General features: G+C 37.8%; 1 protein-coding gene across 9 annotated transcripts in view; it reads left to right on the forward strand.

Moving 5' to 3' along the window:
- The window catches only part of HMBOX1 (homeobox containing 1), a 206254-nt gene that overhangs the window by 128997 nt on the left and 59538 nt on the right, over window positions 1-17719 (forward strand). For all 9 annotated transcript variants that reach the window (XM_059697592.1, XM_059697593.1, XM_059697591.1 and 6 more), the window contains exon 6: window positions 14536-14689. In XM_059697592.1, coding sequence (XP_059553575.1) covers window positions 14536-14689 — 154 coding nt within the window. The remainder of the gene's footprint in view (window positions 1-14535; window positions 14690-17719) is intronic.

A 17719-nucleotide genomic window follows, 5' to 3' on the forward strand; every position in this document is an offset into this window, starting at 1 on the left:
TAAAATCTTAAGGAAAACGATCACAGAAACCTTTGTGTCTGAGGTTGCCAGGGATAGGCAAATTCTAGTGCAGGATACTTTTAACAAGTGGTATATAAAGTAAAACCTGAAGTTGTGTGACAGACTGTCTCAATCTACACATAACAGACTGATGGCAGTGAGCCCGATGTCAAGTTGACCTTGTGATTGAGCTGTCTTCTGTAATATTACAGCATTAAATCCTTTGCTTACAGACTGAATTACCAGTTGTAATATTGCATATTGGAGACTCTTAGCTAATAATAGCATTGGCCCTGAGGCAGGAATAAAGAATGTTATAGAGACATATATTTCTGTGTGTCTGTGGTAAGATATTTTTCAGAGATCACATTCTTGACCTGAAAAGCCCAGGCAGGCCCAAACAGAAGAGAACATATTAACCTCTCTGCAGTGAATTTTTTATCTACCTGACCCCCAGTTTCTATTTTGAAATGTTTCAATGTACAGAAAAGTTAAAAGACCAACACAGTGAATATCTGTTCACCCTCTTCTTAGATACAGTAATTGTTAACATTTTGCTACATTTGCTTTATTCATATAAAATAAATTAATTAAAAACTTACATATATAGGCCTGACCGGTTTGGCTCACTGGATAGAGCGTCGGCCTGGGGACTGAAGGGTCCCAGGTTCGATTCCGGTCAAGGGCATGTACCTTACTTAGTTGCAGGCACATCCTGGGGGGTATGCAGGAGGCAGCTGATTGATGCTTCTCTCTCATCGATGTTTCTGACTCTCTATCCCTCTCCCTTCCTCTCTGTAAAAAATCAATAAAATATATTTTAAAAAAAACAACAAAAAAAACTTATATGTATGTTTGCATGCATACACACACTCTCTTTAGCATTCATCTCCAAAAAAAGAGTAATCACCTATGTAACACAGTTCCTATGATCATACCTAAGAAAATTAATAATAATTTGCTGGGGCTGATCAGCAGCCCCTGAACAATGGATGAACAGATTACTCTGACACAGTTTCACTGTGGGGGAGAGGGCTAAGGGACAGCCCAGCTGAAAGAGCCAGGCAGCCTCGATTGCCTGCCTCATTAGACTTTTATTGGAATTTTTATCTTTAGATAAAGTCAGTAGGGTGAGTAATCTTGGGAGGACACATGTGTTTACATTGTCCTCAAGGCAAGGACATCCAGGGATTAAGCATAAGGATTCCAGTAAACACCCGGGGGTCTGCACATGCACAGACTTGTTTGGAGTGGTCAAGGAATAATTAGGGGCTCTGCCTTCCACACTCCCCTTAGGCTCCCCTAAGTCGGAATTCCGATGAACAGGGCAGGCGGCCTTCTACACACTTCTTTTCTCGGAATGTCCTCCTTACAACTTTCCAACCAAGTCTCTTGTGCTCCCCAGCAATAATTCCTTAATATCATCTAATATCCAGTCCATATTTACATTTCTGTAGATGTTATAAGAATGTCTTTGATAACTTTTTAAAAATTGAATAGTGTCTGATTTAGGTTGACAAGTTGGAATTTGTTATGTGTTTTAAGACTCTTAAATCTACTCACTTAAACTTTTTTCATGACAAACTTTTAAAATCATTTAATATTATAATGTCTCATATTCTGGATTTTTAGTTTTCTTTTATTATCAATTAACTAATCTCTTTAAGTATTTCCCATAAACTGGAAGCTAGGATTAGAGGCTTGATTAGATTTAGGTTAAACATTTTTGGCAAGAATACTTCATAGATTATTTAGAGAGGGCATGTGTTAATGCCTGCAATTTACTTTGAAATGCATAAAAGTAAAATGAATAGGAAGATGATAAAGAAATGTGATAAAGTTAGTACTGTGTTGTAAAATACTAGATAGTATGAGTACAGATTTTTGCTATAAATTCTTTCATTGTTCTGTATGTTTGAAAATTTTCACAATAAAACATTGGGGCAAAATGCTTGTTAAGTAATGTTTACCTCAATTTACCACATATCCAGAGGTGTATAATGGCAGGTTGTAGCATTATTCATATGCTAAGTTTGATCATTTGTTAAAAGTAGTGGTCACCAGGTCTTGTCGTTATAGTTTATAAATAATCTACGAGGTGTAATTTTGCCACTGAATGACTCTCCTCTTTGACTGTTTGCCACTAGTCTTAGCATCCTTTGATATGATGCTCATCTGAATCAGTTGCTCCAATGGAGATCGCAAAATGGTGATAGTCTAATCTAACATTCCTTCAGCATTTATTAGCTGGCAGTTTTTCTGCAAAGGAATTTCATTTTTAAATATTTTTCTAATGATATCTAGACATAACAGACCTCTCAAAAATAATGACTCTTGTTGCTGCCATTAGTTAAATGTTCTAAATTAGCACATTTCAGTAGAAATATAATGCAAATGACATGTGCAATTTTAAATTATCTAATAACCACATTTTAAAAGGTGAGTAATAGCTAAACTTAATATATTTTATTTAAGAAATATATATTATTATTCATCATTTAATCTTTCTTTCTCTTTGTACTGATTCTTTGAAATACAATATGTTTTACACTTAAAGCACCTATGTCCAATCAGCCACATTTCAAGTGTTGAATAGCCCCATGGGCTAGTGGCTACTGTATAGGACAGCACAGCAGCACTTCAATCTCAGCTTACAGCAATCTTCCCAAAGATAGCACTTCTTCCATAATTCACAGCAGAGCAAATCACATGGAGAGGGACAGAGCTTGGCACTTGTCTGTCTAATTAATAGAGCAGCTTTAGGCTGGCTGGTAGCAAGGGTTCAGCTAAGTAACTAAGGAATTGTGCTTGGGGGTTTCATGACCTGGTCACATTCCAGAAATTGGTTACCAGGGAGCACCAGAGAGATTGTCAGGATGTTCCAAAATGAAGAATTTGGAGGGCAAATACTAGTCATTTGTGTCAGGCAGTGGTCCTCCTTAAGAGAAGGAATTTGTCACTTGTATTTGGCACTTAGAACAATGCCTACTGTATAATCTTATCACAGTTGGTGGTGCTAAATTTCCACACTGAGATTCAGGGCTGGGCTCCAGTCCCAAGCAGGAACTTGGATACCAGGAAAACAAATTAACTAGAAACAGGAAGGAGAGACCAAGGTGCAGCATTTTTGCAGTTGATCTGATACCACTTCCCACTGCAGAATACTATTGTTGGAATTCAGATTTTAGCACTGAGGTGGATATTGTGTTCTTCTGAAAATTGTTTTATTTTTAATCTTAGTTCCTATTTCAAGCTATCTTGGAACCAGAGCTAGGTTCAGCCATCAGCAGGAAATTGGAGAAAATTGGAACTAAGGCATTGAAACAAGAAAAATGGGAAAGGACTAACATCATTCATCCAGCTGTTGATGAGAAGCTGTTTTCTTTATGGAGATAGTGCCCCTGCTAAGAATAAATTCCCCTAGTCATATGCATTTGCTGTTCAATAAAGTTGCATTGCCAACTATCCCTTTTTTTCTGGGTGGTTTCTGTTTGTTTGCTAGCTTTTTTTTTTTTTTTTTTTTTTTTTTAAATATATTTTATTGATTTCTTACAGAGAGAAAGGGAGAGAGATAGTCAGAAACATCGATGAGAGAGAAACATCGATCAGCTGCCTCCTGCACATCTCCCACTGGGGATGTGCCCGCAACCCAGGTACATGCCCTTGACCGGAATCGAACCCGGGACCCTTCAGTCCGCAGGCCGACGCTCTATCCACTGAGCCAAACCGGTTTCGGCTTGTTTTTGTTTTTAATTTGAAAATCAAATCTATACTGGTTCTGAGTTCTCAATTTTTCTGTAGGATATAATTTGAAAAATGAGTTCATAATTGAGTTGGTAGTTTTCATTGCATAAACAGTAATTGGATGTTAGCAATTAAAATTTAATTTTTAAAGATTTTATTTATATTTCAATCTTTATTATAAGAGCTAATATGCTATAGAATTCTTTCTAAAGATAAGTGCTGGATAAGTGCAGTTTTATTTTTTGTTCAATTGCAGTTTACATATAACATTATATTAATTTCAGGTGTACACTGCAGTGATTAGACATTATATAACTAAGTGATCATCCAATATATCTTGTACCCTTTTGACACCATACATAGTTATCATAATACTAGGGGTCCTGTGCACGAATTCATGTACCTTGAAAGGAACTGTGGGCCGAGAGGCTGTGGTGGGCACAGGGGCAGGTCTTGGCTCATCCTCCGTGCCCCTGCCCAGCCCCTCCCGCCGCCACCCCCAGCCCCCACGAGCTGACAGCACCAGCCCCTCTTGCACTCGCTGATGGTGCAGAGCGACTGGGGCCGGCGCCAGCAGTGGGTGCAAGCAGCGGCTGCTGGTCCCAATCACCCCTCAGGAGCAGGGGGAGGCGGAGAAGCCCTCAGGGGTGATTGGGGCCAACACTGGCAGCAGGTGCGAGCACCAGGTGGACCACAGTGCGCAGAAGCAAAGAATTTTCAGTAACCACCAGAGGCTCGCCCCAGTGACAGTGACCAGCGCCCTGCCTTGGTCTGGCGCCCCCGCTCACCTGCTCCACCATCCTGCCACAGCTGAGGCCCTACGTGTTCCGTGCTCTGCTGCCAACGCCCACCATGTTCCATGTGTGACCCCTGGTGGTCAGGGCACATCATAGCAACCAATTGTTCAGTTCTTCCGCCATTTGGTCTATTTAAAAATATACATATTTTATTGATTTTTTTACAAAGAGGAAGGGAGAGGGATAGAGAGTTAGAAACATTGATGAGAGAGAAACATCAATTCAGCTGCCTCCTGCACACTCCCTACTGGGGATGTGCCCACAACCAACATATGTGTCCTTGACCAGAATCGAACCTGGGACCCTTCAGTCCACAGGCCAATGCTCTAGTCACTGAGCCAAACCGGTAAGGGCCATTCAGTCTATTTGTATATTAGCCTTTTATTATATAGAATTATTGACTGTATTCCCTATTCTGTGCTTTACATCCCCATGACTATTCTGTCACTCCCTGTTTGTACTTCTTAATCCCTTCACCTGTTCACCCAACCCCCTCCTATCTGGCAGCCATCAAACTGTTCTCTGTATCTGTGAGTCTGTTTCTGTTCTCCTTGTTCATTTATTTTGTTTTTTAGATTCAATTGTTGATAAATATGTTATTTATTGCCATTTTATTGTTCACATTTTTTATCTTTTTTTTCTGCAATTCTCCTCTCCTTTAACATTTCAAGTAATACTAGCTAGGTGGTGATAACTCCTTTAGCTTTTTCTTGTCTGGGAAGCTCTTTATTTGTCCTTTAATTCTAAATGATAGTCTTGGTTGTAGGTACTTTCTTTTCATCACTATGAATATTTCTTGCCAATCCCTTCTGTTCTGCAAAGTTTCTGTTGAGAAATCAGCTGACAGCCTTATGGGAGCTCTCTAGTAGGTAACCAACTGCTTTTCTCTTACTGCTTTTAAGATTCTTTGTTTTTAACCTTTTGCATTTTACTTGTGATGTGTCTTGGTGTGGGCCTCTTTGGGTTCATCTTGTTTGGGACTCTCTGCACTTCTTGGACTTGTATGTCTATTTTCTTCACCAGGTTAGAAAAGCTTTCCATCATTATTTTTTAAAATAGGTTTTCAGTTTCTTGCTCTCTCTCTTCTGCCCCCCATGATGCAAATATTGGTATGCTTGAAGTTGTCCCAAAGGCTCCTTACATTATCCTCACTTTGGGGATTGTTTTTTTTTCTTTTTCTCTTTTTTTGGGGGGTGGGAGGGTGGGTGGGCAGGAGGGGTTGTGCTGTTCTGAAAAGGTGCCTTTTGCTTCCTTATATTACAAATCGCTGTTTTGATTCTCAGCTTCAGCTACTCTACTATTGGTTCCCTGTAAATTATTCTTTTTAAAAATATTTTTTTTTCTTATTTTTAGAGAGAGAGGAAGGGAGAGGGAGAGAAAGAGAAACATTGATATGAGAGTGAAACATTGATTCGCTGCCTCCTGCATGCCCCCTACCAAGGATTGAGCTCACAACCCGGGCACGCGCCCTGACTGGAAATAAAACTCGCAACTTCTCAGTGATGATGATGTCCAACCAAATGAGCTGTGCTGGCCAGGGCTGTAAATTATTCATTTTAGTTAGTGTATCCTTCATTTCTGACTGGTTATTTTTTATGGTTTCCATGTCCTTTTTTATACTGTTGAGGTTCTCTGTAAGTTCATCTACTCTTACCCTAAGTTCATTGAGCATATTTATAACCAGTGTTTTTGAACACTGCGTTAAATTCCTTATCTCTATTTTGTTTAATTATTTTTTTGGAGTTTTGTTCTGTTCTCTCATTTGGGACATGTTTCTTTGTCTCTTCATTTTTGCAGCCTCCCTGTGTTTGTTTCAATGTATTAGGTAGAGCTGCTACGTCTCCTGGGCTTGGTAGAGTGGCCTAATGTAGTAGGTGTCCTGTAGAGTCCAGTGGCACAGCCTCCCCGTTCACCTGAGCTATGCATTCCAGGTGCACAGCCCTCACCCCCCATGTAGGTTGTGTACACCCTTGTGTTGTAGTTAAGCCTTGATTGCTGTTGGCATGTCAATGGGAGGGATTCACCCAAGGCCCATTGGCTGTGACCACTGTGAAGAAGCAACTGTGCAGGGGACACCCCACAGAGCAGGACTTACTTCTGTGGTTCTCTGGTGCATGCTGAGTCCTCCCCTTGAGTGTGTCACTGTGGAAGTGGTTGAATGGTGTTTTGACATGGTCTGAAGCAGTCTACAGAGTGTGATGGCTTGTAGGGCCTCCCAGGAGATGCAGGCCAAGGTCAGCCAGGCAGTCCATGTTCTACCTGGGCTACCCAGCATGAGCTACAAAATGATCTGTAGATGGCTGCTACTTGTGCTGGGCTTGGAGGTGCCCAGGAGAGGCCAAGCTGTGAACCATGGCTGGCTGCTGCTAGTGCCTGGCCTGGGGCCACTTAGCGAGAAGTACGGAGCACTCCAAGACCAGATGCTGCTTATGTGAGAGATTTAAGAAAAATCTGAGGCATGAGCCAAGACAGGCCAACTATTTGGAAAAGTCACTGGAAACAGCTTGGGTGGGCAGGAAAGTTGGTGGAGTGGGGTCTTGGAATCACCTGGTTGGGGAAAACAGTGATGGAGACTCAAATATGGTGCCTGCCTACTGCCTCTGTTGGGGGAGGGCTCAGAAAAGGAACAGAGGCTCTGCCAACACTTCTGTCTGGGAGAAAGCTGCCCCTCCAGCTCTTTCTCTGATGCCAGACACTTCAGTTCCTCCCTGTATGTCCCTCATGGTTATTGAGCTGCTGTCCCAGAGGTAGAACTCAGAAGGAGCGAGTCTGAGTAAGTCCGTCCATGGGCCCTATAAGAGAAGCTGCCCGGGACTCCAGCAGCCTCCCTATCACTCAGCCACAATACCCATTGGTTTTTACAGCCAGAAGTTATGGGGACTTCTCTTCCCAGCACTGGAAACCTGAGCTGGGGAGCCTCAGGTGGGGCTGGGACCCCTCGCTCCTCAGAGGGGGACCTCCACAGCTGAGATATCCCTCTCCGGTGTTTATTCACCATGTGGAACCAGCCTGTTTGCGGCTCCATCCTTCCTACCAATCTTGATGTGGCTTCTTCTTTATATCCTTACTTGTCGGACTTCCGTTCAGCTAGATTTCAGGCAGTTCTTGATGGTTGTTCTGTAGTTTAGTTGTATTTTTGATGTGGTGGGATGAGGCAAGTATTACATTTACCTATGCCATTGCCTTAGACTTTAACATTTATTTTAGCTAAAGAATTATTATTTCTTCTTATTCCATGGACACTTTGAAACTACTATTATGTTTGGGTAAAATGAACTAAACTTATGTTAGCACCTAAGAATGTCATATCCACTGTCTAGTAAGTTGTTGCTTATATAGTATGTCAGAATCTTCTCTGCAGGTCATTGCAGAGATTATTAGAATTTGCCTAAATGTCCCTAGTTGAGAACTGGTTAAATAAATTTGGTAATCTGTACATTGGAATACTGTGGAAGCTATAAATCTATTTTTTAAAAGATGGCTTTATAGGAATTGGATTTATATGTGATAATATTAAATTCATAAGTGAATAAAATAAGATATAAAACAATGAATATAGCATTTTGTCATTTATATACTCACAGACACGTACGTATTTAAATAAACACAGAACATCTCTAGAAGGCCATATTAAGAGTTGATAAGGATAGCTCAGGAGCGGGGATCTGAGTGACTGTTAACTAAATAACCTTTGTCTCTTTCTAAATTTTATACCATGTACTTGTACTATATATTCAAATTTTACATATAAGGTATAATGAAAAGGAAGGAGGGAGGAAGGCAAAGAGGGATGGAAACAAAAGAAATTAATCTGCTTTGTTAATCTGCATTTAAAATATTAAAAAAACCGAGAACCTAGGTTCACATGGTATAAACCTGCTTTTGTGAATCTGTTAGGTAAAAAAAGTAAAAAATAAAAAGATGTCAGTGATTTTTATTAGTAGGCCCTTTTATTTCATAAACTTTTCCTAGGCAGGATAGATAGCTCATCAGAAGAAATGTAAGTAGTACCATTCCTTTGCATATATATTCTGAGAAAAAAAAATTCAGAATGGAAAGGTACTTTGTCTCATTTATGTAAATTTAAACATTTCAAGACAAATAAAAAATGTTTGTATATTCTATTCCTGGGCTCAGAATATTTCTCTCTTGTATGCCTTGATTGAAGTTCTCTTTTCAGCCTCTTCACTCTGGATCCATTTGGGTAAGGCTTTTTGTTGTTGGTAGTGAGTTTGTGTTTTTTGTTTTGTTTTGTTTTGGTTTTGTTGTGTGTTTTTTTGGTCTCTCTTTAAGGTGGATTAAGCAAGAAAAATAATAGGATGGGTATTTAGGTTATTATTACTGACAATCTAATACATAGAGATATAGTGTAGTTCTCCGATAAACAGAACCATCATCAGAATTTCCCAGCATAACCCAAAGCCTGCCAAGGCATATTAATAAGATAGTCTGATGGAAACTGATCAAAAACATTTTGTTTCTTATGAAAAAATTTATAAGAAAGTGCCTATTTTTTAAAAAGAGTGAGTACTAAGTTCAGCATGGTTGACATCAAAAGCCCCTTTATTTAATTCAATGAGGCTCTATAGTCTTTTCCCTTGTCTAATTTAAACATTACTATAGCAGACAGGGTTTGCTGAGTTCCTCTTGGCTCATGGCACAGATTCTGCATATTTCTAAACTAAACAATTAAATAAAGTTTGCCAGAGGCTTGTGCAGCAAGCACAAGAAGTAAATTTGGCAAACAGAAGTAATTCCTCCTCCCTTCACTGTTGCAGAGTGTCAGAGTCTCAAGGGAGTCATGTGTGTGACTTGAAGATGATAAATTACTCATGGAGAAGCTAGCTTTTATGAAGTGAGTGGTGATGGCATGCTGGTAGTCATTCTTTGATTAGCTGATTGGGGAAGGTGCACCCAGAAATAACCCTGATAAGATTATATATACAAAGAAAACATTTATTAAAAATTTCAAATCCATCTGCAAATTAGGAAGAGGTGTTTCCCCCTCCCCCCCCCCCTTAGGTTTAGAGTTGCTATATAAACGTGCAAAATTTTGTCTTAATGGGAGCCCAAATATAAGGTGAAAAAAAATATTTCTATAAAGAAAATAGGTAACACACTTCCTTCAAAGCGGGGTGGGGGGAAGTGGGTTGTTAAAAAAAACAACAGAACGCCTATATTTTATTTCAAAGGGGTTGTAAGTCTTATATATGCATTGTTCCTGCAGTCTAGTATCTTTGTATGTTTTTATCAAAGTCAATAATTTTGAACCCATTTTTTAGTTATTCATTGTTCTTTATCCATTTTGACCAAAGCAAGATGAACCAAGTTTTCTGGAACAAAATTCTGTTTATTCGAGTGTTTCCAGAATGCTTCTTGTGCTATTTTAAATACTGTTACATTGAAAAAGAAAAGGGACCAAGAAAAAAGCCTTCAATCAAAAGTAAAGTGATAATATTGTTTCAAATGAAGTATGTTTACAAGTTTGAAATTATTCAGAATTTCTACCTTCTCGCAAAAAATTACCTTGATTATTTTTAATGTACTTCTATTGATTTTAGAGAGGAAGTAAGAGGGAGGGAGAGATAGAAACATCAGTGATGAAAGAGAATCATTGATTGGCTGCCTCCTGCAATGCCCCCTATGGGGATCAAGCCCGCAATCTTGGGCATGTGCCCTTGACTAAAATCAAACCTGGGACCCTTCAGTTCGCAGGCTGCTATTCTATCCACTGAGCCAAACCAGTTAGGGCACCTTGATTTCTTTTAAAGTAATCAGGCCACTCCTCACTTTTTCCTTCTTTTCTCCCTCCTTCCTTCTCTCTCCCTTTCTTTTACTTCCTGACCAGTTTTATTTTATCTAAACTTTTTACAAAAAACCTGGACAACACAGAATATTATAAAGAAGCGTAAGTTATATTACCAATAAACCCCAATACCAGGAAAGAACCATTATTATCAGTTGCCATATTTCCTTCAATCTCATGATTATGTTAAGACTATTTGTATTCTTTGTTTATTTGTACCCATTTATCACTCTACTTACCTAAGAAAGCATGCCATAAATATAAATGTGGCCCACTATCTGGAATTCCCTGACCTATTCCCCATCCTCCACCCACTGAAGCTCCGAATCTCTCTATTCTTTTATCAGAGCCAGGACTTGGATGAGAGGACCTACTACCTCTTCCAGTCTGTTTCTGCCTCTACCTTGATCAACCATAATAACAGCTTGGCTTTATTTTGGACCTTTTATCATGGCTATAGAACAAAATTTACATAGTCTACTTAGATAAATTCCAGCGCCCTTGTCAGGCTGTAATTTGTTTGCATTCAGAAAAGTACCAAAATAAAGATTTTTAAACCCTCCAGCACCATAGTTCCTTCTTACACCTAAACTTTGTTAGCTTGGAATTAGATGCAGACCTAATTGCCAAGATATCTTGGCAGCATGGAATCCTTTTTCTTGAACTGTCTAAAAAAGGATTTTAGTTTAGAGTTTCACAGTGTGTAGGCCAGGAATTTTTTAAACCAGGGGTCTGCAACAAACTCTTTCTGTAAAAAGCCAGATAGTAAATATGTTAAGCTTTGTAAGCTATGTGGTCTCTGTCACAGCTATTCAACTCTGCCATTGTAGTGCAAAAAAAAAGAAAGGACAATGTGTACATGAACTGGTATGGCCGTGTTCAAATAAAACTTTAAACAATGGCAACACATAGTTTGCCATGTGTTTTAAGTCATGAATCTCTAAATCATGTATGATGATATACTCGTTCATTACAGGAAGAAGTTAAGGGTTTTTACAAAAATAAAAAGCTATAAAAATATTCTGTATGATACAAAATGAATTGACCATAAATGAACATATAGACAGATTTGAATACATAAAAATTAGGACCACAAAGCATACCATCCTCTATAATAAAGAGCTAATATGCTGATTAGACTGAGCAGACCGTCTGGATGACCTTCCGGATGAAGCTGGGGCTTCGGGGGCTGAGGGAGCCGGGAAGCGAGGGCTGAGGCCCTTGCACGAATTTTTTGCATCGGGCCACTAGTTAATAAAAGATGAATGACAAACTGGGGGAAAAATAGTTGTAACCTATACATGACTAGCAATTGGTGTGGTTCGTATGCACCAATGAGATGAATAACAAAAGAAAAAAGGACATAAGATACAAACACAAGAAAAGGTGCATAATGGCTATGGTAAATAGGAAAAGATGCTCATTCTTACTAATAGTAAAATCTGTATTAAAGGGAAATTTTTTGCCTAGGTTTATAAATGTGAATAATTAGTAATACTTATAATACTCAGTGTATCAAGGAACATGGGGAAATAAACTGGAGAACTGTCCCACCACCTAGCAGCCAAAAACAACAAACATTATCTCAAAATTTTTGTGGGGCAGGAATCCAGGCATGGCTTAGCTAGGATGGTTTGGCTCAGCATTCTCGTTAGGTTGTAGTTGAGTTGTCTGCCAGAGCTACAGTCACTGGGGCTGGACAGTGTACTATCAAGGTGATGCACTTGAGTGTTGGCAGACCCCAGTTCCTTTCTGCCTGCTGGCCAGAGACATCAGGTCCTCTCCACATGGGCCTCGCCATTGGCTCCCTGAATGTCCTTACAGCATGGCAGCTAGTTTCTCCTGAGCCAGTGATCCAAGAGATAGGCAACCAAGACAGGCTCCACCGTGTATTCTATAATCTAATATTGGAAGTCACGTACCGTCACAGACTAATTCTGGTACAGCACGGGGAGGGACTACACAACAGGTGAATAGTAGGAGACAGGGATCCTTGGGAACCACTTTGGAGGCTCACTACCATATTGCTTATATTGGGACTAAACAATGCTGAGGGCTTTATTTCTGTTCAGCTGGGTTCTGCAGTTGTCTCATGGTGTGTCCTGCATCTAGAATAGCTTTTCTTCTCAAATGTCTGGCACCTGGATGAGTTTGGCAGGAGCACCTCGGGGTTGGCCGGGCATCTTTCAGTCTACCTGGCTAGCTTGGTCTTCTTTACAACATTGTGGTCTCAGGTTAGTCATACTTACGTGGCGGCTGGTTCCCCCAGAGCCAGCATCAAGGAGATCTGGTTAAGAACTGAAAAGCTTCTTATGACCTAGCCTTGAACTGTTTCCATTTTGTGATGCCAAAATGTGTCCCAGGACCAGCCCAGATCAAGGGCATGATTACCAGGAGGTGGGACTTACTGTGAAGGACCATCTTTAGAACCTATTCCAAGAAGTTATGAGTAAGAGAGATTATGCTAGCTTGTTCTAAAGTGGTAGTGGCAAAAGGAAACAAATTGATTTGATTCTGGATATGTTTTGAAGATAAAATTGACAGAATTTGCCTTTGGACTGGATATCTAGTATGTGGGAGATATAGAGAAGTCAAAGATGAATCTTAGATTTTAGAGCTAAGCAATTTGAAGAATGGTGTGCCATTTACTCCAACGGGAAATACATAAGGGCAACAGGTTTGGAGAGGGAAATCAGGACTGGGCATCTGTATAAGAGAATGCATATGATCTTATAGCCCTTAAGGAGAAATCTAAATATGTGATGATGTAGAAATGCTACCTATGGTATTAGTTTTAAGGTACAATAAATAAAGTATGATTTATATTATGGAGAAAGAAATGTATTTATTAATATGTGCATTATTGTTATTCCACATAATTCTAACCAGTCTAACCTATTTTTCTAGGGCTATATCGAGTTTAGATTTTATTCTATAGGAACAGTTTAGATTTTATTTCATAGTCAGAGGGAACTTTTTGAAGGTTTTTAATCAGCAGAGTGATATGATCATAATTATGCTTGGGAAGATGAATTTCAAAGTGTGAAGAATGAAAGAACAGTGGGAGAATAGGAACTGTAGTCAATAATATTATAATAACTATGTCTGGTGTCATGTGGGTATTGTAAAGTATATGATTTTCTAACTACTTTGTAAAGTATATGATTTTCTAACTACTATGCTGCTTATATAAAACTAATACAAAATAATATTGAATGTAAACTGTAATTGAAAAAAAATTTTTTTAAGAAAGGAAGAACAGTGGAAGAGCCAGGGAGTGAATTCTATGATAGCATTACCAAGTTACATTTATATTCTTTGAATGAAGTCTATGAAACTCAAAGACAATGTTGTTGTTGTTCTGTTTGTTTTTGTTTGTTTGTTTTATTCATTGCTTCTAGCCTAGAACAAGCCATGTAAGAAGGTTTTGGTAAATGATAAATGAATGAATACATGCATCATCACCAGTTCAGGCTATTTGAGAAAAGGTTAGTCTGAACTAGTATAATATCTCAATTATAAATATATTTTTCGTTTGTTTTAATTATATGACAGAAGTAACAGAAAATGGGATTTAGCATTAATAGGTAGTACACCTATGGAGATCTGATTTTGTCAGTACACTAAAGCATATCAAATATCATCCTATTTTCTTTTATGCTATATGTGACTTAGAGTTTACCAAAATTAGGGTTATTTTAAATTCAGCTCCTGCCTGCTTGTAGGGCTCTACTTTTAGGGCTCCATTTTCTCAATAACAAAAAATCCTTTGAATGGTAAAGAAAATTTCTGAACATAGATGGGAATTGTTCAAAAAGATTAAAACTTCCAAATAGGAATTTCAAAAGAGATTTTTCAGAGGAAGGTAGTCAGACTGTCACTGGGCTAAATATCATACTTATTCTCCAAAAGAGATAAATTTTGAGTTTTCTTTCAATAAAATGACACAAAGATAAAAGACAAATGACAGACTGGAAAAAAAGACATAAAATAATTTAATGATGACTTTTTAAGGAAGAGTTTTTTGTTTCTTTGGATTTTTATTTTGGTCAAATAATTTCTATTTTTAAAAAATATATAAATATCAAATGTATTGGGTCTGCAAGTTTCAATGAAGAGGCAAAAGTTTATTACTGCTGATTTCATGATATATTTAGATATTTGCTAAAAAATACTTGTTTATTTCAGGGGCTACGCTAAGTATGAGACCGGCCCCCATTCCAATAGAAGACCCAGAATGGAGACAAACGCCTCCCCCAGTCTCTGCTACATCAGGCACCTTCAGATTACGGCGAGGGAGTCGATTTACCTGGAGAAAGGAGTGCCTCGCTGTCATGGAAAGGTACAGATCTCTTTTTCCTTTGAGCAGTTTTCCAAAGAGAGACATTTTAGATAGATTTGGACAATTTTCATTTCAAACAAGTGATTTGGGATTTAGGTTCTATCTCTCAAAGTAATTCGGAGTAGTATAAATGTTGTATTATTGAAATAATACGTTCTTACCATTGAGAATTCATAAAACTTGAGTTAACATCTATAAATATAATTTAAGAGAGTCCTCAGTAACTTAAACTTTAGAAGAAATTTTTTAAAATTTAGATTTATATATTATATTTTAGAAAATCTCTTTGCTGTTTTGTTTTCAACAAAATAATTGAATAATTATATAGGAGGCCACTGAAATTTTCGTAAAAATGTTTCAGTTATATTTAACATACAATGTCATGTTAGTTTTGGGTGACAACTTAGTCATGAGACATTTATATAACTTACAAAGTGATCCCCCTCACAAGGCTAGTACTCATCTGACACCACATACAATAATTATAATATTATTGACTATTCCCTTTGCTGTATTTTATATCCCTGTGACTATTTTTATAACTGCAGTTTTACTTCTTAATTTCTTCACCTTTTCCACTCATCTCCCCAACCCCCCCTTACCCCCCCCCCCCACCCCCACCCCCGCATCTGGCTGCCATCAGTTCTCTGAATCTATGGGTCAGTTTCTGTTTTGTTTGTTTATTTTGTATTTTAGATTACACATATAAGTGAAATTATATGGTATTTGTCTTTCTCTGTCTACTTATTGCACTTAACACAATACCTTTTAGGTCCATCCATGTTGTTGCAAGTGGAAAGATTTCATTCTTTTTTATGGTTAGGTAATATTCCATTGTACATATGTGCCACTTCTACTCTATCCATTCAAATATCAATGGACGCTTAGGTTGCTTCCGTATCTTGGCTATTGTAAATAATGCTACAATGAACATAGGGCTGAGTATATCTTTTTGAATTAGTACTTTGGTTTCTTCAGATAAATACCCAAAAGTGGAATTGCTGGGTCATACGGTAGTTCTATTTTTAATTTTTTTAGGAACCTCCACGGTGTTTTCAGTAGTGGCTGCACCAATTTACAATCCTACCAACAATGCACGAGGGTTCCTTATTCTCTTTTATGTACACTTCGCAACAGCACTAGTTTGATGATTTGTTAATGATAGCTTTTGTGACTGGTGTGAGGTGATATCTCATAGTGGTTTTAATTTACATTTACCTGAAGATCAGTGTTATTGAGCATCTTGTTATAAGTCTGTTGGCTATCTGTATCTTCTTCTAGTCAGTCTTTTCATTTTGTTAATGGTGTCCCTCCCTGTGCAAAAACTCTTTAGCTTAATGTAGTTCCATTTGTTTATTTTTTTCTTTTGTTTCTCTTGCTCAAGGAGACATCCAAAAAATATTACTAAGAGTGATGTTAAAGAGTTTATTGCCTATGTTTCTTCTTGCTTCATGGTTTCAGGTCTTACGTTTAATCTTTAATCCATTTTGAGTTTAAGAAAGTGTAAAGTTTCATTCTTTTGCATGTATTTATCAGTTTTTCCCAACACTACTTCTTGAAGAGAATGTCTTTACCCTATTGTATATTGTTGCCTCCTTTGTCATAGATATAGGCATGGGTTTATTTCTGGGCTCTCTATTCTGTTCCATTGATCTTTGTGTCTGTTTTTATGCCAGTACCATGGTGTTTTGATTATTATAACCTTGTAGTATAATTTGATATCAGGTAATGTGATACCTTTAATCTTGTCTTAATTTCTCAAGATTGCTTTTGGGGGTCTTTGTGGTTTCATATGCATTTTTGGATTATTTGTTTTAGTTCTGTGAAAAATGCTATTGGTATTTTTTGTTGTTGTTAATCTTCACCTGGTCATATTTTTCCATTGATTTTTTTTTTTTTTTTTTTTAGAGAGAGAGTGGAAGGGATAGAGAGAGAGACAGAGAGAGAAAAACATCGAAGTGAGAGAGAGATACACCAATTGGTTGCCTTTGCACATGCCCAACCAGGACCGGGGATTAAGCCTGAAACCGAGGTACATGCCCTTGACTGGAATTGAACCTGGGACCCTTTAGTCTGCAGTCTGACGCTCTTTCCACTGACCCAATCCGCCTAGGGTGTCATTGTTATTTTGATAGGGATTGCATTGAGTCTGTAGATTGGTTTGGTAGGATGGATATTTTAACAATATTAATTCTTCCAATCCGTCCATTTATTTGTATCTTCTTTAAGTTCTTTCTTCTGTGTCTTATACCTTTTCAAGTACAAGTCTTTTATCTCCTTGGTTAAATTTATTCCCAGGTATTTTATTCTTTTTGATGCAGTTATAAATGAAATTGTTTTCTTAATTTCTCTTTCTGGATAGTTTGTTACTGGTATACAAAAATGCAACCAATTTCTGAATGTTAATGTGTCCTGCTACTTTACATAATTTATCAGTTTAATAGTTTTTTGATAGAATCTTTAGGGTTCTCTATATGTAGTGTCATGTAATCTGCAAATAATGACAGTTTGACTTCTTTGTTTCCAATTTGGATGTTTGTTTGTTTTTTCCATTTTTTTTTGGTCTGACTACTGTGGCTAAGAATTCCAACACTATACTATGTTGAATAAATGTGTTGAAAGTGGACATGCTTCTATTGTTCCTGATCTTAAGCAAAAATCTTTCAGCTTTACACTGTTGAGTATGATGTTAGCTGTGTATTTGTCATACATGGCCTTTGTTAGGTTGAGGTATGGTTCCTCTGTCCCCACTTTGGTAAGAGTTTTTAATCATAAATGGATTTTGGAATTTGTCAAATGCTTTTTTTTACCTCTTGATATGATCATATGACTTTATCTTTCATTTTGTTTACATAGTGTTTCACGTTAATTGATTTTTGGATATAAAACTAACCTTGCATCCTGGGAATAAATCCGACTTAATCACAGTATATGATCTTTTTTTTTAAGTTTTAAATATTTTTTTTGGTTTTCAATTATAGTTGACATACAATATGCATTTTAAAGTTAGATAGTAAGGTTGCTGAATAT

The sequence above is a fragment of the Myotis daubentonii genome, chromosome 5, assembly GCF_963259705.1.
Source record: "Myotis daubentonii chromosome 5, mMyoDau2.1, whole genome shotgun sequence".
NCBI classification, from domain to species: domain Eukaryota; kingdom Metazoa; phylum Chordata; class Mammalia; order Chiroptera; family Vespertilionidae; genus Myotis; species Myotis daubentonii.